This window comes from Chaetodon trifascialis, chromosome 7 (assembly GCF_039877785.1).
Source record: "Chaetodon trifascialis isolate fChaTrf1 chromosome 7, fChaTrf1.hap1, whole genome shotgun sequence".
Taxonomy (NCBI): Eukaryota; Metazoa; Chordata; class Actinopteri; order Chaetodontiformes; family Chaetodontidae; genus Chaetodon; species Chaetodon trifascialis.
Genome location: NC_092062.1, coordinates 16,117,905 through 16,139,172, shown reverse-complemented (window position 1 = coordinate 16,139,172; position 21,268 = coordinate 16,117,905). Strand labels below are relative to the sequence as shown.

Below are 21,268 nucleotides of genomic sequence, written 5' to 3'. Positions count from 1 at the left end.
CATTTTCAACAGGTCTGGCTTTGCCCTTATTTATTCACTACAAGACCAACTGAAATAATAGCATTATTGAGCTTGTGACAAAGCAGAGGCCAAATATCCTCTCCAGATACAAGAAGAAATGCTCAGCATTCCTGTGGGAGAAAGGGACTTTCAACTTATGGTCAGAGCCTTCCTGAGAGCTACCCTCCTCTTTTACTCTGTGAACCCAGACACTGAGTAGAACACAGATCCATCGCACATAAGCAAGTACCTACCTGTAGAGATTTAAGTCTGTGAACCAGTCTTGAACCACAATGACCACATGACACACTGTAAACAGGAAGGCGGCCATCTGAAGAGACTGTTGACAGATTATATAGAGACAGTGGGCACATGTGAATATATGTGTACAGAAGAATTTAAATGGCACATGAAATGCCATTAGACAACAAATTAGAGGAATAAAGGCATGTATTGGTCCCCAGAGGTGATGCACCTGTGCTCACATAACCCACTAGTGCTTTCCCCCACTGCCACCTGCAGGCCAGCCACTGACCTGCATCTCGACATATGTGTGAGGGAGGTTGTACTCTGGAGGCAGCTTCCGATCGTTGTTGATGAGGTGGTCGAGAATAGACCATGAAAATGGACTGAGCATCGGCTGAAGAAACAAATGAGGCACTTTGTAGTCTAATCGTAACATCTTTCTATTCGAAAGTAACATTTCAATTTAAACTGCATGAGAGCCAATTGAAAACACTACAGTTACTGTATTTGCAATACTTCATTCCTACCTGTGTATCCAAGAAGATGACTCTCTCCTGTGTGATGAAGAAATCGATTCCTGTGCTCTGGTTACCTCCTCTTTCCCTGATTTCTTGAGTCTGAGCTCTGAATACATAACCCCTGTGGAAACAAACAAGTATGCTTTCCCCTCTCCTTTTAGTTGTTGGGAGCCGACGGTGGTGTCCTGGGTGGCAGTGGCCCTAATGTGTTGTGTGATCCTGGAGTTTAGTTTGCGGTGTAGTTCACGTTTGGCTGGGGGGCACGTATGAGTGGGGTGCTCCTCCTTTAAGTTGGGCTGCCTCCCCCAGGTCTCCCCCCGCACTGTCGGTAAGCCTCATCATTGGAGCAGGGTGTTAGCGCATTAGTTCCCTTTTACGTCCTTTTTAATCTTGAGTGTAACCAGTTTAATAAATTTGAGCATTGGTTAACATTGAACCACATCTCCTGCCCTTCTTTGTATTCCTTACCTGCGTGCCTTTTCTACTACAACTTATATTCATCCAAATTTCCCTGGGCGAAACTCCCAGGGTGGCGTTTTCCTGTCAAATTCATATACTTAGATCTTTACCATGATATTGTATTAGCACTCGCACCGCCACACCGATATGAGGGGAAACTGAGTTTTCCGTTCCAGAAAGCGAGGTAACTGAAACTCTGAGTCAGTCAACGTGGTAACAGACTCTGTGAACATAACCTCGCTGGCAGGTTTATTTTAAGAAACCCTGAGTTTCTACCTGTCTCCTCCCACATGAAGAAAGCTGGTAGACATGGATTGCCCATTCATTCCCAATCCGATTGATATCGAAGCCCAATTGATTCAAAGCGCTTTACGTCGCGAGAGAATCTTCCGACCCAGATTAGATGTCCTGTCATTTCCAGAGGAATATCTCTTCGAACGATACTGCTTTTCATCAAACGGTATAATTTATCTCAATAGCATTCTCCGGCCATACATCACCAACCTCACACACCGCGGACGTGCGCTCACATCACAGCAAATTTTACACATAGCGCTACGTTTTTCTTTTTGCAAACGGTAGTTTTTTTGTACAATATTGAGGATGCAGAGCACTTCGGAAAGGCAACAGTGTGTAGAGCTGTGAGGAAAGTGAACCTCGCACTGAAACACCTGTTACCAGTGATGGTAGTAACTGGTGACTGATGTGGAAATCATATATTTTAAATTCTGATATGCATTCTGCTGCGACCACAGAGTGGGTTCAGTAGCTTAATTAGCTGTCAGTTTGCAGGGCTTCCAAATGTGATAGGATGCATAGATGGGACACAAATTCCTATTACTGCGCCTGCAGTACGAAGGGGACTATGTGAATACAAAATCCTTTCACAGCATCAATGTCCAGGTTTATGACCTACCATCTTTAAAATTATGTACATGGAAATGTATACATTACAATACACTGTAATTCATGTCATTCTCTGCACTGTGAAGATCATATGTGATGCAGCCTACATCATTACAAATGTAGAAGTCAAGTGGCCTGGCTCTACATGATTCCCAGATCAACTGGGAGTGTAGTCTGAGCAACAGACTTGCACGTGCAAGGAAGCTAAAACTTTGTACAAATGTTCTTTGTCTCCCTTTTTAATGCATTCAAATGTGTCCTCTATAATTACAGGAGTGTTTGATGGCTACCTACTGGGGGATCGAGGCTATCCATGCCAGCCCACTCTGTTGATCCCTTACCCTGAGCCTGAGCCGGGGGCCCCAACAACATTTTAATGTGGCCCACTGCAGTACTGGAGCCCGGGTTGAGATGGCCATAGACATACCTAAATCCTGGTTCCAGTGCCTGCGTAAGCTCAGGGTCATCCCAGAGAGGGCATGTGACATCATTGTGGCATGTGTTCTCCATAATATTGCAACTATTAGAGGAGAGCAACACCCTGCTGTACAAATGAATGACCCTGAGGATGACCATCCCATCCACCCTGCAGACGTCCAGGATGGAAGGGCTGTAAGGGACCTAATGAGGAGAAACTACTTTTGATTAAAACAGTCAAATAATGACAAATTCACATGTGGTTTGGTCTTCTTTATTCCCTAAAAGTACAAAAGCAGCAGTTAGGAGTGTAATACGGGGGGGGGGGATTTTATATAGTTTGCTATATATAAGAAGTTTTATATATAATATACGTTTTATTTTTGAAAAAGACACAAGTGTATACTTGTATCTGATGTAGCCACTTGTGTCCTGGGGGGGGGGAGCTTCCCCCGGGGATGCCTTCAGCCACCGACCCGTCACGGTTTTGGCTGAGGGCCAGCTCCTCAGCCTCTGTCAGAGGTGGTGGATGTGGCCCTCCACCCGTTTTTCGGGCCTCTGTCTTCTCTCTGTTGGCTGAGCAGAACTCAAATGTTAGTCTTTTTTTAAATCTGTATTTTATTGAGTGTTCGTGGACACATCGTCACATTTTAAATGACTTCATTATGTATAAAATAAAAATGTGTAAACATTGTATCAAGTGTTAATCTACTAAGTGGGGTATTAAGTGAGACATGTTAAAACATTTTGTTAGTGGTTTAAATTACTACTTGAAGTAGCCACTGAATTAATATTTACTTTGTTTAATGGCCTAAGTCAATTAAAAAATAAAATTAAAATCAAAGTGAGGTACAATCATAGCCTAGTAAAATATGCCTTACCTTTTTGAATGATGTTTTTATATTTCATTTTTAGCTGATTCTTTCTCCACTGTTAGATTGCACCTAAATGAAAATCAGTTTTTATTCCTACTTATATTGATAACTATGTTACGATCTTAAGTACAGTTAAATGTTAAGTCAATGGAATAGTATATTCAAACTTACGCATTGTCTCGGGTAGCAGTTTTCTCCCATGCTGTTTCTCTCTTGTTGTCCTTCGCTGCTGCAGCTATTTACGCCGAAATATGTGCTCATACTCTCCATAGGCTTGCAATAAGACCTCCAACTCCATCATTGATGATGGCTTTTTATAGTGGTTGTGCACACGCGCAACTCAAGGTTAACATACTCAGAGTTGATTGAACTAACTCACATCTGCTGTTCTGGAACCAGATACTGAGAGTTTCTCATCTCAGAGTAAGTCAACTCAGAGTTCAGAGATAAACTCAGAGTTTGTTGAACCTCCTACCTGGAATACCCCTCTGATGTCAAGTCTCAGTTGTTATGGTTTGGTGTTTGGTTCGCTTATAAAGTTGGTCAGACTTCTAGAAATGAGAGCTACTTCAACCAAACTGGGATGAACTTTGTTTCTCCAAGTCAAGCCAGGTCTTCCACAGAAAGTCCACCAATTATCTATTTCTTTGTGGTTTAAAAGGCAACTGGACTTGCTTGAGGTTCTAGAAGATGTTTTGCCTCTCTTCCAAGAATCGGTTAGAACTAAACTGGAGACAAAAAGGATGACAACACAACACAGTTGGACATTCATTAGAAGTGAGTGAGCAACTTTGCCGACAGGTCGAAGGCATCAGACACTTTCACCAATGCAAAAGCACCACCTTCCAACCTCACCTTCCAGGAAAGAAAGTCACTGGCGTTAGAGACGGGAACATCACCATCTTGCTTGCACAGCTAACTATGCCAAGGTGACCAGTATACTCAGTGACACAGTCACCTATGAAACCCTGAGGCGAGATCTTACCAGCTGCCATAAGAAGAAGGCAATCAACTGCTAGCAACAATTGGAAAGGACAAAGCACTAAAGAGTGTAAGAAAACAGCTGCTACAGGACTGCTCTCTCTCTCAAACTGAATCAACCTCACCCCAGACCACATATATGGCCTGCTAGACATTTTCAGTACAAGGTGGGTTTCTACAGACAGAAGCATGGTTGTGCCATGAGCTCAACCATGCTGGAAAAAAAAAAAAAAAAAAAAAAATCTCCTTCACAGAAATAACACCCAGCTATTGGTTTAGGAAGGTGGATATGATGGCTGTGGTCTCTGTCACTGTGTGCTTTTTCTGTTTCATTGTCAAGGACTGATACTGCATTTCCTTGTTCACGCCCACAGCAGGTTGGAGCAGGAGAGAGAGGCGGGCCGATCTACTGGGGGAGCATACTCAAGAGTCGCACCTGCACCTCATCAGATAATCAACCTGGCTTCTTAAGCTGCCTGTGCTTCACCCCTGTGCCGGGCTATTCTCTCAGTATCTCTAGTGCACGGCTCGCCTTGTAGTTCTGCTCATCTCTTGATCTTACTCCTCCTGTATGCTTGTTTCCTGATTGCCGGTGGTTTCACTGGGAGGTTTTTTTCCATTGTTGCCTTTGGTTAGTATGTTTGCATCCCAGTACTTTTCCTGGTGAGTTTTGTGTTCTCGTTATTTTGCTACTTTGTTTTTTCTAGAAGTTTAGATCAGTTTTTGTTATTGTCTTTTTCCCCTCTGTGGTGATTCTTAGTTCGTTTTTTGCTTGAAAGCATTTTCCCTGAAGAAGGAGATTTTTGTTTGTACTTTTGTTAAATCTCGTGTATTTTTCATCTCTGCATTTGGGTCCTGGCCTTCCTTGTCTCCGATCGTAACAGTGGATGATGCCTGGGTCAAAGTTAGAATACTGGAAGTGGAAGCTTTCATGGATCACATCGATGGAGTGGACAACAACAAGAAGTTCATTTGGGAGGATGTTAAAGTAAACAGTCTGGCCATTTTGGATTGTGCAGTGCACATTGAAGATGATAGAAGACTCAACATCAAAATATACAGCACCTCCCCAACACCTCAGCTCACACAAAGATTTTGTCTTGCATGTCTTAGGGCTCACCCAGCCCTTCGCTGCTCTCCACTGATGGAACAAACACCTGCAAGACATACCACTGCTGTGTGTCCTGTTCTGCCAATTAGCTTTCCTCACTTTATCACAGAGTCTGTCCACCTCAGCCCCCAGGCACACCCAGCAGCAGCAAAAACCTGTCTAGGCTTACCATAACAATGCTTTGGCATTACTTGAAGACTTAACATAGAAAACTAAGCTGTGAACTGTGTAGTCAGGGACCAAAGGGACTTCCTAACCCACAATGACAAAAACCAATGTCTTGAATATCTGTGCTGAACTGGCCCCAGCTTTGGAACAAACCACCTCGCAGAACAGGTCATCCCTGTGCATGTCCAGTTAGTGACCACCCAGAACTTTCTGGTAAATGGGACATTCCCAGGGGAACTGGCTGATAGGTCTGGAGTATTACAGCCATCACTAAGTGCAATTATGGCAGAAATGTCTGGTTTTCCAAATATAATCAAAGTAATTAACTGCACTCATGTTGCCTTAGAAAGCACCAAATGAGGACAATATTTCTTTTGTTAATTGTAAACATTACTATTCCAAAAATGCTTAAATCATTTCGAGTGCTGACATGATTCTGACCAATGTAGTGGTTATATTGCCTGTCTCAGCACACAACTCAATTATTTTGAGGCAAATTTGTTAGGCTTTTTACCTGAGAATTTTTTAGAACCCAAGGATGCAGACCAGAGGAGTTTTAAAAACAAAAAAGAATAGTTATTTTAACAATCAACAAAGAACACGACACACTCATAAGGAGTGGACAAAACAACAAAAGAAGACACACTTGAAAAACAACATTAGCAAACTCATGAGGAGAGGAGATAGCATAGTGTAGTACTCATACTGACTGAACAAAGACACCACCAGGCCAGGTATTCAGGACAATCTGGCAACAGGTAGGAGAAAACTCCCCCCTTTTATCTTGCGCCTTAATCAGGATCATGAGCGTCAGGTGTGCACCTGAGCAGGCGGAGCTGGCTGGGTGTAGAGGCACACCCAGCTAGACAGACAGAGGAAAACAGACAGACAACAATAAGGCTACATTTACACTTATGGAAAACGCATACGTTTTCATGTGGTTTGGCCTCTTGTTTACATGCAAACAGAGTTTTTTTCATGGAGAACAATCATTTTTAAAAACTCCGGCCAAATTGGAGATTTCTGAAACGGCGTGGCGTGTAAACGGGGTTCCGAAATGTCACAACATGCAACTGAAAATACTTAAGAACAACCAAGGCAAAGAAACAACACACAGTTAGTCACAGACCAACCACCTCTGTCAAGGCCAGAAAATGGAGGAGAATGAGCAAAGGTTCTAGGCCCCTCCTTATTGGCTTCCCATCAATCAGACCAGACCAGATACACTAGCACATAGTTCCATTCCTGAAAACAAAACATAGATGCTTTCAAATAAGCCATGAAATAACCATGTGCCACCAAAGGGATCAAACAATCTCACCATCCTTACAACAGTGTACATTGTTATCACATTCAATCTTTAAATTAACAACTCACTTGCATTCAGCTTCATTCAAAGAATCCAAAGACAAGTGTCCTAATTTTCAATGATTTTCTTGTTCTATTCCTGCAGCCTGACCAAGTGACAAACAGGAGGCTGCAAAATTCTCTAAAAAAAAGTTTCAAGGAGTGTATAAACTGCCTGTTGTATAAAATGTGTTGACTAGATGGTGGTACACTGCTCATCATTGTTTCCCACAGAATATGCCTCTTTTTTCACATTTCCTGTCATATATACATAACTAACAAATACACAGTACATACACACGATAGGTACAATTTGCACTTTCACCATTTAAAGGAGACGGAGAAAGAATTAAAACACAAAAAGCAAACACAGATATGCACTCTAGCAGAATTTCAAGAAATTATTTTATTTGCTTTTTATCAGTCACATCACAATAGTCCCGATAATTCAGTGTAAAAACAGGTTTCAGGAAAATAATAGCACTCAGAACAAAAATTGTGCATCAACACGTAATTACATTCACCTTGTTCCACTTTGTAAAAAAAAAACCAAAACAGACTATTATTAACAATTAATCTATGCAAACCATTTGGTACTATCTTAAGAGGTAACATACAAAAAAAGCAGGTTAGAAACTGAATGAGGCAACAGACAAAGGGAAATCATAACTTGACTACTTTATATTCTCATACATTGCTTCCTAAACCCTCTACTTCCTCACTCTTTGGCTGAAAGGATAAGTAAAGGGGTGTGGCCACTATGAAGCTGGGTGTAGATAAGAAGAAAAGCTGAGCAGTGCTGCTGCCATCTCCACCACTTAAGAGAACATGACCAAAGAGATCAGTGGTGCCACCAGGAGCAGGAGGCCAGCACTTGTGCTGCTGGCGCTGTTGCAGAAGTCACCCTGGCAGCAGCTAATTTCTTCTTGAGTGACTGATCTATCCTGTGGATCTGCACAGAGCAGCTTGGAGGCACAGCCCTTGAAGATTTTCTCTTCGCCATCTGAAATCACTGAGAGAATGAAAACAATGTTAGTGTGTGAGGTTAAAGTGGTAATACATCTACTAAAATCACTACAAATTGTTCTGAGCCAAGGAAACATGTGGAACAGAGTCAGATGTTTAATGCTGTAGGCGTGTTACCATTTACTGAGATGCAGTGGTCCTCATTCCCCAAACAGTTGACAGTTCCAGAGCAGTCTTTGCCATCGCAGTAGTAGCACATTTTACCATTGGGATTGGATGTGCTGGGCTCTGTAACAGAACATATATTGTTCATATAGTTTGGGGAGGTAAAGGGGGATGAAGGGGTGCCTGCAATGCTCTTTTTGTTTTTGGTGCCCTTTTCAAGGTCTGTCCAACACACTAAGGGCAATTGTTGGTGTTCCCTGCTGATGGACAAGTTACATTAACAGATATACAAAAAGTAGATTTCTGTCATTTTTTGTCTATTGTGTGACTAGGATTTGGTGATTTTAAGGAAGGAGGAAAACAAATGTGATTGGCCTACATGCAATACAACAAGATTCTCTCTCTCTTTCTTTTGCCCATCAGCTCATCTCTAGCAGATGGTGATGGAGGATAAAAGCATTTCCCTCATACTTGCTTGCAGGGGCAGAGCCAGATGTTGAAACATTCGGGGCTTAGCCTTAGGTCTGGGGGCATACTCACACTAGGAGATTTTTTCCCAAATTTACAGTTACTATATGCACTTTTTCAAACCATTACAGATAACAGAACACCCAAAAATCTTTACATCATCAGTCAATATCTATATTTAAATTTATGAAATGACCATCTATATTCATGGGATGAGAGTAGTTTTCATATTCTGAACTGTTCTCATACAACTAGATGCTGACATTCAACAAAAACAGCTCTTTGTGCAAAGAAGCATCTAAATACCAATAGATAATATAAGTAAGTTACCAGGGGCAGGCTCGGTGTTGCAGAGCTCATAGGGGCAGCACTTGGTGGTAAGTACAGATCTGCTGAGTCCATAGTTGAGTGAGCTCTCAGTACACTCACCAGGCAAAATACAACCTTTAACTTGGACATGAGAAAATTCTATGCCACCTGCAACAAAAGAGCAACCTTTGTAAACTGGATGCCATGGAAAAATTGTTTTGTGATGAAAACAATGCACCACAAAATACCATACCTGAATATGTGACGGTTCTCCATGCACCACACTGATAAAACGATGCATGGCATTGTGTTTCTGTGTCTGTGCAGGTTCCCGAGCTTCCCGGTACACACTGATAACATTTCAGGGGGTAGGCTGATAAAACAAAAAACTCACTCAACAACAACTTTTCTTGTCTGTAACAGACAAAATCATTTTAGCACCTTTATTCTTAAGTACATCAGTCAAGATTATGGATTATTATGATGATTAATTATAAGCACAGTGACAAAAATGGGTGATACAGTCTGAGGCAATTCTACCACATTTGGGGTTTGTCTTGTTTGTCTTGTTTTTAACTACAACAAAATGTAAAGGAGGCCAACTCATCTGTGCACAAGCTGCAGGTAGAATACAAAGAGGAATAACAGTGACAAGTAAAATGAACCAACAGCAAATTAACATGTAGCATGAGGACAACTGTTTCTGACATGAAGCCCTAAGTGACCTGTGGCTGTGGCATTTGTAATGACAAATGTGGTATTTGAACATTACAATCCTTCTTTTCTTAAAGATTAAACAGTTAAAAATCAGATAACAAAACAGTAACTTACCTTGAGGGAGAAGCACAGTCCCAAAGATCAGAACAAGGAGACGCATTTTGTGATGGCAGGACACAACTGAGATTTTGTTTCATCTGTGACAGCTATAAGTAGTTCTCCTGAGAGGGAGTTGTCTTCGCTCTCAGACCACTCCTTTTATTTTTATTAGTTTTATAGTGACAAAATGTGAAACTAAAAAGAGTGACAAAGTGTGAAGAAATTAAACTCTACAACTCTACATCTGACATGTTAAGATTGCACCATGTGAAAGACAGCTTGTTACACAGGCTAAAGATCACCCAATTTTGTCTGAAAATGTTATTTGGTGAAACGAAAGCTTAATCCCACATGAGCGTGGCTGAGACCTATTTCGCATTTCTTGTTAACTATTGTGATTCATACCCTAAGTCCATGCTCTGTCTTATGAAAGCATTTAATACTTCTTGAAAAGCCTATTCTTGATCCAGGGGGTTTAGACAACTGTAGACCCAAATCTAACCTTCCCTTTCTCATCCCCTTCCCCTTTATCCAAAATTGTTGAAGCAGCAGGAGCCAATCAGTTCTGTACTGATACTGTCGCTCACATTTGTAAAATTGTAAACTCCAGATGAATGCGAGGTACTCTTGAAGTTAAACTGTAGAAGAAAGAAAGCCATAAGATTACTTCAGACACACTAGCACTGAGCCAAGGATGTAGTTAAAAAGCCTTTATTAGTTCTGGCATATCAAAGTAAAAAAAATCACAAAATGTAAATGCCGACTGGTTTTGACCCTCACTGGGTCTTTCTGGAAAGAGGAGTCATGCTGAGTGGAATGTTATGATTCCTAAAGTGTACAATCAATGGCCATGAGGTTAATCCACACGAGCATATCTCACAGTTAACATATTACAAGTGATGAATAGTTACAAAAAGAGTTATAACAATAACAAAAACAAACAAACAAAAAAAAAATCTATTTCCTCATTAATTCCCAGACAGACCAAAGGATCAAATTTCTAAATCCAAAGGACAAAGTCTCTCTCTGAACTCTCCCCTAAAAAGATGGCCTTGAATGAGTCAATGTTTCAATAAAAAAAAATCATAAAAAGAGCAGATAACTGCGGGGCTGTGGTTGTAAAACACCAACAACAACAGTAAACACATAATGAACTTTGTACTGATCCTCTTCCGTGTATGATGGAGGATTTCAACTCTCTCTTGAATACTGTGGTTGGATTAACACATAAGAACAGGGCTTCCTGTGTCATGTGAATATCCTGGATATATATATATATATATATATATATATATATATATATATATATATGGCCACAAATGGAACCCTCACTGAAGCAGCGTCACAGTTTACAGACTATTATTTAAAAAAAAAAAAAAAAAAAAAACTTTTGTTCAAAAGTTACCTTCATGAGTTTGGGACACTACATATGTTTGAATAAATTGAGTGGAGTTGATGATACTTTTCAATGCAATTTGCAAACAGTTATTATCTGTCAGACAGAGAGGGACTGGCCCTACTTTATGGTGGAACTTGATTTGGGTGTTGGAACACCAGCATGTTCCTGTTTCAAGACAAACTGATCAAACAATGCAAAGAGGCCAGTGTGTGTACCAGTTTTGCCCCTGAATATGCTTGCCTTTATTTGGGGACTGTGGGAGTCTGAATATGTCTTTAACCCTACAATGAATCGCCTCAATGACAACATTAAAATGTTTTGCAGATTTAATGATATTTTTCTTCTTTATAATGGTAATCACAATGACTTTATTCATTTCCATAATTATCTCAAGAACACTAATAAGAACATAAAATTATCTATTGAATACTCCAAAGAGAGGATCCACTTCCTGGACCTGACCATTTAAAAGGGAGTGGCTATAAATTACATAATACACTAATTGTTAAGCCTACTGATCAGAATTCTCTGTTGCACTATTACCTCAAAAATAAAATCAATTTTGATCAATTTCAAATCCAGGTTGGAGGATCTGCAACCTGGATTCTGCATTTCATACACAGTCTCAATATAGAATTCAAAGCTTTTTGGACCAATCATATAAAAAGACCTCTATCTCCACAGCTCTGGCTAAGACAGCATCTATAGGACGTCATCACCTCCGACTACAAACTAAGAGACAGAGAAAAGACACTTCAGGAGTACATTTTGTCACGTTTCAGAAAAGAGGCTGGGGAGGCCACTGGCTAAAGAGAACTATTGGGACTTTCAAATGCATGCATATCACCTGTAATTGCTGCTCCAACATTGTACAACAAAAGGAATTTGGAGATAAATTCTATTCTAAATGTAGCAGGAAGCCAGTGCAGAGCAGCTGCAACTGGACTGATGTGCTCAGCAACGTTTCAGCAGAGGCTCAAGCAGATCATTCAGTCTAATTGGAATAGCTAGCTGGTTAGCATGCTAATTTTGTCAGTGTTTCAAGACAATAAATCATAAAAAGAGCAGATAACTGTGAGGCTGTGGTTGTAAAACAACAACAGTACACACATGATGAACTTTGTACTAATCCTCTTCCGTGTATGATGGAGGGAAAACTAGTCCATGCATTTGTTAATTCTAGGATGGATTGTTGCAATTCCTTATTATCAGGTTGCCCCAATAAGTACAGCTGATCCAGGTGCTGTGGCACCTGCTGAAAGTGTAAACAGCCACAGCACTTCTACATTTCACTCTTTGGTCTAGCATGACATATTCTTGCACACTGGAACTATTTTTTCTGCTCTCTCGATTTCAGGTTCTATGGCCAGGGGGCAGTGCCTGACCCTCACCTGTTCCTACTCTTGCCGACCTGCTTTCCTCTGTTAGTGCTTGAGGTGCTTTGTTTGTGTGACACACTAAAGGCAGAGTGGAGAATGTATCCAGGAATGAGGGTTTAGCCGAACATGTACGTGTACTGACAAGAGCTTGGAAAAGAGATCATATTTCTCCCATGTTAACCTATGTGTACTGGCACTGTACAATCCAGAGTAGAATTTAGAGTCACTCTCCTCACCTACAAAGCACTTCATGGTCAGGCACCATCGTATCATAAAGAGCTCATTGTGCCCGAGAACCCCACTAGAACACTGTGCTCACCAGATGTCGGCTTACTTTGGTTCTTAGAGTCTTCAAAAGTGGAATGGGCTTAGTGGACTGTCCTCTTTCATAAAGCTTATAGTTATTATTATTAGTCTTATTATTGCTATTATTACCACTACCTTTGTCTCTATGTGGAACTTGCACTGTGCCCCTTTATGGTCTTTTTCCTCTCTCTCTCACTCACTCATGTTGGGTCCATGGTTGAACTGTTGGGTCCATGTAAGTATTATAATGAAGAGTAAGGTCTAGACCTGCCCTGTATTCAAAGTTCCCTATGGTAATGTCTATTATGTTTGGCACTACATGAATAAAACTGACTTGACTTCAGTGCATCAGTGGAGATTGATGTCCTTGCGCTGTAAGAGACAAGTAAAACAATCCTGTGCAACGAAAAGCAGTTTTGAATCACAAATCAAATATTTTCACTGAAGTTTCCTTTCTGAGCGTCTTTTTATTGATGTTTTAAATGTTTTTAAATAAAAACAATTTCTTACATTTTCACCAAAGAAATCATGCACACCATCACTACACCAAAACTGCAGCTGTTACATCACATAGCCAATCATGGCTCGCAAACTGAACACATTTTGCTTAAACATGTGCAGACAATTGGTTTTCCTCTCTCTCTCATCACTGCTGTACAGGTTGCAGCTGTGTTTGCTGAACATTATATTTCCACGGGAAGGATGGGCAACTTTCTGGCATGGAGCACCAAGGCTCCCCAGGTTTGCAGGTTTGCAGACAGAAGGTGGTGTCATCCTGCATCACATGTGACTCTTCACCAGTGACCGGGCTTCCATTTCCATGTATTCCACCTGTAAGGTGCAAACGACGGTGTCCACATTCAGAGACACATCTCTCTTAATGCAAGCTGGTTATCGGACATAAGAGCTTGAGCAGCTATTATATAACAGCAGTGCAACCAAGGTGTTAGCAGAGCAGGCGGCTGTACTCAGAGAGGGCTGAGGACTTTTTAACGCCATCCCAGATACGAGCTGCGTAGTGAAACCTGTAAAAACACAACAAATCTAGGTCAGAAATTTTTACTTTTAACTGGTGTGTGTATAGCAGAGAGGCAGACAGGAAGTGAGTGGTCCCTCCCCACAGTCACATCCTGTTTCTTAGCTTTCAATATGACACGTTGCATACAGCACTGCTGTCATGCTGAAGGCTACCACTTCAAAATCATCTTAAAAAGTAAAAAGTGAATGTAATTTTCTTGCATGTATATACATTTATATTAATCTAGCAAATAACAAATGACATTTAAATCATAGTATAACAACACAAACGTAAATGCTTTGTAAATCTTTGAAATTCATGGTCTGTGGCAAGGGCACCGATACTTAATGATAAATAATCTTATATTTTCAATTAACATGGACACTAATCTTAACTGCTTTTTCTTTAAATGACATTCAATTCTGGCATTTTTTAAAGAAAAAAATATTGAAAATAACAGTGCAAATGAAATTATTTTTTTACCGAGAGAAAAGAAGAAATGAAAGTACTTTTTCAGTCAAGCAGCGCCTGCAGGCTTCTGCTCAGGCTGCAACAACTTCTGACAAGAAGAAAGTAAGCGTGCCCAAACTCGCACTACTTATATTATCACTCTAAGCAGGTTCTAAGTATATGCTGTGTTTAAGTGACAAAGTACAAGTATACTCAAGCCTGACAGGCCAGAAGTGTGCTGTTGAGGCACTCTCTTGTCCTCCTGTGCAAAGGAAATGGCAGTGCTAAATCTCAAGAATGACATTTTGCTCTCTCTTGGTGCAATGCAACTGGCAGTGGCATTCTGAAGCTGCAGTTTGACTGACGTCCAACATGCAAGTGAAGTGAATTTGTGAATACTAACTTCTAAAAAAAACTATGACAGTAAATATATAGTATGTACTGGACAGAATTGGTATGCAGTGTGGATCTGGGAAATGTTAAAACAGATAGGACGGTCTTTAGTGTGCGTTGCCTGAGAGGCAGAGTCCAGGGAATAACTGAGGTCAACTAGAACCCTGATTCCAAAAAAAGTTGGGACACTGTGTAAAATGTTGATAAAAACAGGATGCAATCATTTGCAAATGAATTGTGTTTACCAACAACGGTCATCATCATGTGTTCACAAAGTGATGAACCTCGCTCCATCCTTGCTTGTGAACGACTGAGCCTTTCCAGGATGCCCCTTTCATGCCCAATCATGACAATATCACCGGTTACCAATGAACCTGTTGGAATGTTCGAAACAGCATTTCACATCTTTCCCAGTCTTTAGTTGCTCCTGTCACAACTTGGCATCATGTTGGGTAACCGCTGGGTAACCGCTGGGTAACAACCCCCCCCCCCCCCCCCCCCCCATCTCTCTACACTGTCAACTGTCAAATGAAGGTGAAAACAAAACTAAAAAAAAATCCTTAAATGTTTCCACACCCCCAGTGGAAATACATGAAAAGTGGGCAGAGAAGAATATCGTGTTTACCAGTTCTTCTCGGTGAGGATGGTGTGTGACAGTTGACAGCGGGGCATGGCCAGTATTTGGCTGCGGAGTTTTGAAACCATGGTGGAAAAGGTAGGGTGTCCTCTGTACCCCGGCAGCAGAGAGAAGAGCGGGTACGTTCCTGAACCTAAACACGGCACAAAGATGAATTCCTCCTGAACATGATATACAGGGGGACAAATGAGTTTTGCCTTATGTGAGGATAAATTCTCTAACCTGCTTTAGTCAGACTATCCTCCCCGTCATTCTCCTGCACAGGAAGGAGAAACATGTTGACTTCAGTAGCCAGATAGTCCTGACCCAAGCCGGGGAAGATATTACAGTCCAGCATAGACAACGTACCTAAAAATAAACCACATATTACGAGAAGAATGCAGGTTTTGCATGAACTATTTTGTTATTCAAATCTCTAAACCAGATACTATTCATATCCATAGTCCTGTCCAAAACCACTTACTGTATATCGGTTTGCTATTAACTAAACTCAGTTTTAGACAATTTTCCCTTAAATCCAGCCACAGCGTGAACAGAACATCTTTATATATGAAGAGAATATTCTTTAGTTTTGAACCTTTGTATTTGAGATGAGAGTGGGCCATTAATTTGTCCACGACCATATGCATGTTTTTCAGATTCCTTGGGCAGAAATCATCCCGCCTGGTCTTATTCTGGAGGAACACTGGATGAGGGAGGAATTCAAAGGAGAGACACTTTAATACTGATATCACTAAATGTGGTTGGTGTGTGAGATTGTGTATTTCTGCATTAAAGAGTCACCTATATGTGGATAGTACTCTGCTCCATCGTCACTGCTTGAAGAGCCAGTGCTGTCGTGGCTTGCAGATGGAGTGGAGGGTTTCAACATCTCGGCAGTCTGAAGAAACCTATAGACAAACATGACATTAATCTGTGTGCTACCAGCTTCCGCATTCCAAAAGCAATAGCTGCAAATGTTGGGTAATTATCCATGTTTTCAGTATGATTACTGTGGAACAGGCAGGGTACGTACATGCACACGTATGTAGAAAATCAACTTTTTAAAGTGTAACAAACAGGAGGTGTTACAGCAACTAGTGTTCACGGCAGTTGTGGACCAACTTGGCCTGATGATAATAACGTAACATGGTAATCAATGGGGCGTCTACAATTTATCTGGTAGATATTTCATTTTTTCGAAATTTGGGCATATCCACCTCATGAAATTTTCCCTGCCGTGCACACTGATGCTTTTGTCAGAAGGTAGAACTGAGCTTTTTTTTTTTTTTTCTTGCAGCGTGCAACATTATTCCAACGTAAGTTTCAGGTACCCCGTAGAGTTTCTAGCTACTGGCAGTGCTGTGGAAAAATATTTTCATGCCTTGTTTTGCAGAGATTTCAGGCTGAAATGCACAGTGCAGCGGGCTGCGCTGATGGGGCAGTGAGAACACGACATAAGATCCTGGAAGTCCAGTTGGAGCAACAAAGCAGCGAGTTTAAAGGTTTGTCAGATGCCAAAATGATGCACAGTGTTTTACAATACTCACTGACAGGACTTTAAAACTCTGGACAGTTATCTCAGCAACAGTTACGTCAACTTTGGTTGCAATTATTGAGAGGTAAACGAACAAATGTCAAAAGTAATTACCAGGAATGTGCACCTGCGTGTTTTTGGCTTGCGAGCGCGGCACCTTATTGGATGATGCGGTTGGATAACTTTGGTGCTGGATGTTGATTTGCCGTACACATTGGCACCTCCAGTGCATCAACGGACAAGCCCCGTTCAAATGAATGAGAGCTGTGTTTTTCACGCTGAGCTTACATCGGTCTGGATGCCTCCTTTGTATTTGTGCACCAATAAGAGGACACACCTGTACAGACAGGAGAAGGTGGACGAGGCCATGTGTAATCCAGCCGCCAGGTTCGTACTAATCCACTGATCTACAAGCTGTGACATACAGAGGAAGGCAGCACTGTGCCAACAAAAGCAGTGGTGACTGCACGCTACCACAGATGGATGTAAACAGTGCAGAATTTTAAGTATTCACAAAAATCAGCTTTGCAAATGTTTTTCACCGAGGGTCATTCTGTGTCACATCAGGTTTTGACAGTAAGCTATATTTTCACAGAATTTTGAAAACTGCATAATTTCCGCAACCTGAAAAAACATCTTTGACAGTGACCCATTTCTACAGTTGAATACCTTCAGAAATATAACTCCTAAAGCATGAAACAACCGAGCTCATTATAGATGACAATGACAATGTTGTCAACTTTAGCCAAGTGTACACAAGGAAAGTGTGTTTCTATGAGGCTAGAGGCGTTCAAATTATTCAGTGCATTTGCTGCTCACATGCGTATCCTGAACAGATAATGATGTGGATGAATGCAGTGTCAGCGCATATTAGACAGACACAAAAGCATTCATTTTCAACAGGTCTGGCTTTGCCCTTATTTATTCACTACAAGACCAACTGAAATAATAGCATTATTGAGCTTGTGACAAAGCAGAGGCCAAATATCCTCTCCAGATACAAGAAGAAATGCTCAGCATTCCTGTGGGAGAAAGGGACTTTCAACTTATGGTCAGAGCCTTCCTGAGAGCTACCCTCCTCTTTTACTCTGTGAACCCAGACACTGAGTAGAACACAGATCCATCGCACATAAGCAAGTACCTACCTGTAGAGATTTAAGTCTGTGAACCAGTCTTGAACCACAATGACCACATGACACACTGTAAACAGGAAGGCGGCGATCTGAAGAGACTGTTGACAGATTATATAGAGACAGTGGGCACATGTGAATATATGTGTACAGAAGAATTTAAATGGCACATGAAATGCCATTAGACAACAAATTAGAGGAATAAAGGCATGTATTGGTCCCCAGAGGTGATGCACCTGTGCTCACATAACCCACTAGTGCTTTCCCCCACTGCCACCTGCAGGCCAGCCACTGACCTGCATCTCGACATATGTGTGAGGGAGGTTGTACTCTGGAGGCAGCTTCCGATCGTTGTTGATGAGGTGGTCGAGAATAGATGGACTGAGCATCGGCTGAAGAAACAAATGAGGCACTTTGTAGTCTAATCGTAATATCTTTCTATTCGAAGGTAACATTTCAATTTAAACTGCATGAGAGCCAATTGAAAACACTACAGTTACTGTATCTGCAATACTTCATTCCTACCTGTGTATCCAAGAAGATGACTCTCTCCTGTGTGATGAAGAAATCGATTCCTGTGCTCTGGTTACCTCCTCTTTCCCTGATTTCTTGAGTCTGAGCTCTGAATACATAACCCCTGTGGAAACAAACAAGTATGCTTATTCCAGACTACAGACAAAACAGTTCTAATGCTTACTCTTCCAATGAGCCTGCCTCTCTGTGAGAATACAAGTCAGAAACGTTTTGAGAAAATAAAACTTGGGATTTTTTTTGTTTGTTTTTTGGATATTAGCCAAAAAACAGAAAAATGTATTACAACTTCAGTTAAGGAATGCACAGATCGGGTATAAAGGTCTAAATAAGTGTTTTTGGTTAGTAGCTCTACATTTCTCTACAGAAATAGTATTTGATTCTATGGTTTTGTGGTGGGTGGACAGTGTGCAGTGTCACACACTGAAGTGATTTCAAATGTGTGAACTGTGAGCAAACAAAATAATGTGTGTTTAGCTAAACTACACCAGGCTCTACAGAACCAGATGGGTTTACTATATCGCCCCCATGTGTTCAAAAAGAGTACCATCACTTTTTGAGACCTCCTCATAAACTGGAATCAGGACCAGTATTTTATTGGTTCAAATCCCTCTTACACAGAGGACATGTTCTGTCAACATGGCTCAACCTCAGATTTAGATGCCATTCTCTTTTCCACTTAGACTTCCTCTGACTCATATTTTCTTTCCTTTCTTTGAACAATTCCTAAATTATATGTTCATTCACAAAAGTCAGAGCTTATTGTTGGTGTTACAACCAAGCTTACCTCTGATCTTCCTCAGGAGTGTTGGCAGACAACAAGGACATGATGGTAGATTTCCCAGCTCCCTGCAGGCCAATGACTCCCACCACCAACATATCTGTCTGGTCCCGCAGATACTATAACATATTATAACAAAGCACCACTTCCTTACAGTACAGTATATTGAAAACATTATCACATCCTTTACTACAATGACTCTGCATTGAATACTAACTGACCTCCATGGCACTGTCACACCAATTCATCTGATCATCCACAAGCTTAATGCTGTGCTTCATCTTCTCTGGAGGAAGGAGTTTAGACTGGCCAACCATGGCTGGAAGATATATGAAAAGATTTACTTTACTTTGGCCTTCGTGAATGTATTCAAGTGGATTCCTCAACATCGCTATAACTAGACATTTAGAGTAAAAAAAAAAAAACAACCTTTTATCCTGAAAACTGCAATAACTTACGGTCCATAGCACTGCTGGATGCAGAAGCACCCATTCCTCTGTTCTGTATCTGGTATACAGGCTGGGTGGGTCGCTGCCCTTCCTTCTCCATCTTGGATGGTCCGGGACCAGAGGGCTGAGCTGCTGCCTCTGGAGTGTTCCCTGACTTCCCTCCATCATCCCTGGCTTTCATTAGCATGATAGGCTTCTCCAGGACTGGAGCTCCACTGACATGTGCATTCTGTGATGGCTTGGCCTTGAAATGGATCAAACAACAGCACAAGCCAATAGATCACATGACCTGAGAGGTAGAGTTTCATAGATATGAACTGTGTTTTCTGTAATAATCACGTATTAACTGCGACTCATTTGTTCTGGCACTGTGAGTGTCCTCCTAAAATATTATGTTTGATTTCACATGTTGCAGTCACTCTAATACATATTCTTACTTTGTGCTAATTGTTCATTAAAGATGATTGCAATATGATATCTAGACAAGCTAACGTACCCTTTCCCCAGGGGGTTTTGCAAGAATGATGGGGGTCTTCTGTATAAGTGGGCCTGGTGGATCTTCACTCCCATCCTGAACAGACAGGTGAAAGTTACCATTCTGAAGTACTAAAGGTTAAACCAACAGCAATATTGTGAGCATGCGTTTATAATACCCTTCGTTCTCTCGGTTGGTATTCTCGATCTCGACTGGGTCCGGACAGATTTTGTCCTGGAGGTCCAGTATCTCTGTCTCCCCGGCGTCGCCTCCTCCTGCGTCCCTGCCCGTACATCCCGGGCTGACTGTGGCCGGACTCTGACATGTCGCTCCTCACCTGGTACACTACAACAGCACAACTGATGTCAACAGAAAGCTAGCTAACGATGGACAGCAGTCCAAGAGAGGCCAGCCAAAAAAAAAAATAAAAAAAATTTTTTACTTTCACTGCATTATCTTCGAAAATAGAAATCTGCTCTCAGCTAGCAATCCTGTAAACATTACTTTGGCTGACGTTTAAAGTTATTTAATCGCTGTTATACCACAGCGCTCGATCACAGACGTAAATAACGTCGACTTAAGCTTTCCACTAATGCGCTTGCTTCAACTCTTAGCTTTACCCGTATACCACGATGTTTGAGCGGTTCCCGGATATCGATGTGCTGGAAGAAACTCCACCCGCCTAAAATTCCATGTGAAAATAATCAAACGCATCTAGTTCGTCCGATAAATGATGTCGTTATGAAACATAATATATATCTAGTTCCGCCACTTCAGGTTTCATTTCGACGTAATTTCGCTATCCGGTATATTTTGCTATATAAATGAATATAAGAGGTTATGATGCACCCTATTCTTGTTCAGGCGTGTTCCGCTGCTTTCTGTTGACCTGTATTGGAAAGTAAATTAACAATAATGACATCCGGCAATGTTAGGTTTCTTAAAGACATATTATTATTATTATTATTATTATTATTATTATTATTATTATTATTATTATTATTATTATTATTATTATTATTATTGCCAATTTTAATTATTCTGCGGACTAA

At 41.1% G+C, this 21,268-nt stretch overlaps 2 protein-coding genes across 2 annotated transcripts; both read right to left on the bottom strand.

Moving 5' to 3' along the window:
- Positions 1-7,652: 7,652 nt before the first annotated feature.
- On the bottom strand, positions 7,653-9,813 carry LOC139333704 (ly6/PLAUR domain-containing protein 3-like). Its single transcript, XM_070966318.1, has 5 exons — positions 9,768-9,813; positions 9,190-9,309; positions 8,958-9,104; positions 8,172-8,282; positions 7,653-8,040 (listed from the first exon to the last, which is right to left on the bottom strand). The coding sequence occupies exons 1-5, from the start codon at positions 9,811-9,813 to the stop codon at positions 7,847-7,849; spliced, it is 618 nt and encodes a 205-aa protein (XP_070822419.1). The 3' UTR covers positions 7,653-7,846.
- A 3,505-nt stretch (positions 9,814-13,318) lies between these two features.
- Positions 13,319-20,812, bottom strand: smg9 (SMG9 nonsense mediated mRNA decay factor). The gene is made up of 13 exons (XM_070966313.1): positions 20,395-20,812; positions 20,238-20,312; positions 19,751-19,985; positions 19,514-19,611; positions 19,299-19,411; positions 18,506-18,617; positions 18,277-18,372; positions 17,996-18,081; positions 16,118-16,224; positions 15,912-16,019; positions 15,557-15,682; positions 15,323-15,467; positions 13,319-13,861 (listed from the first exon to the last, which is right to left on the bottom strand). The coding sequence occupies exons 1-13, from the start codon at positions 20,539-20,541 to the stop codon at positions 13,783-13,785; spliced, it is 1,527 nt and encodes a 508-aa protein (XP_070822414.1). The 5' UTR covers positions 20,542-20,812; the 3' UTR covers positions 13,319-13,782.
- Positions 20,813-21,268: the final 456 nt, after the last annotated feature.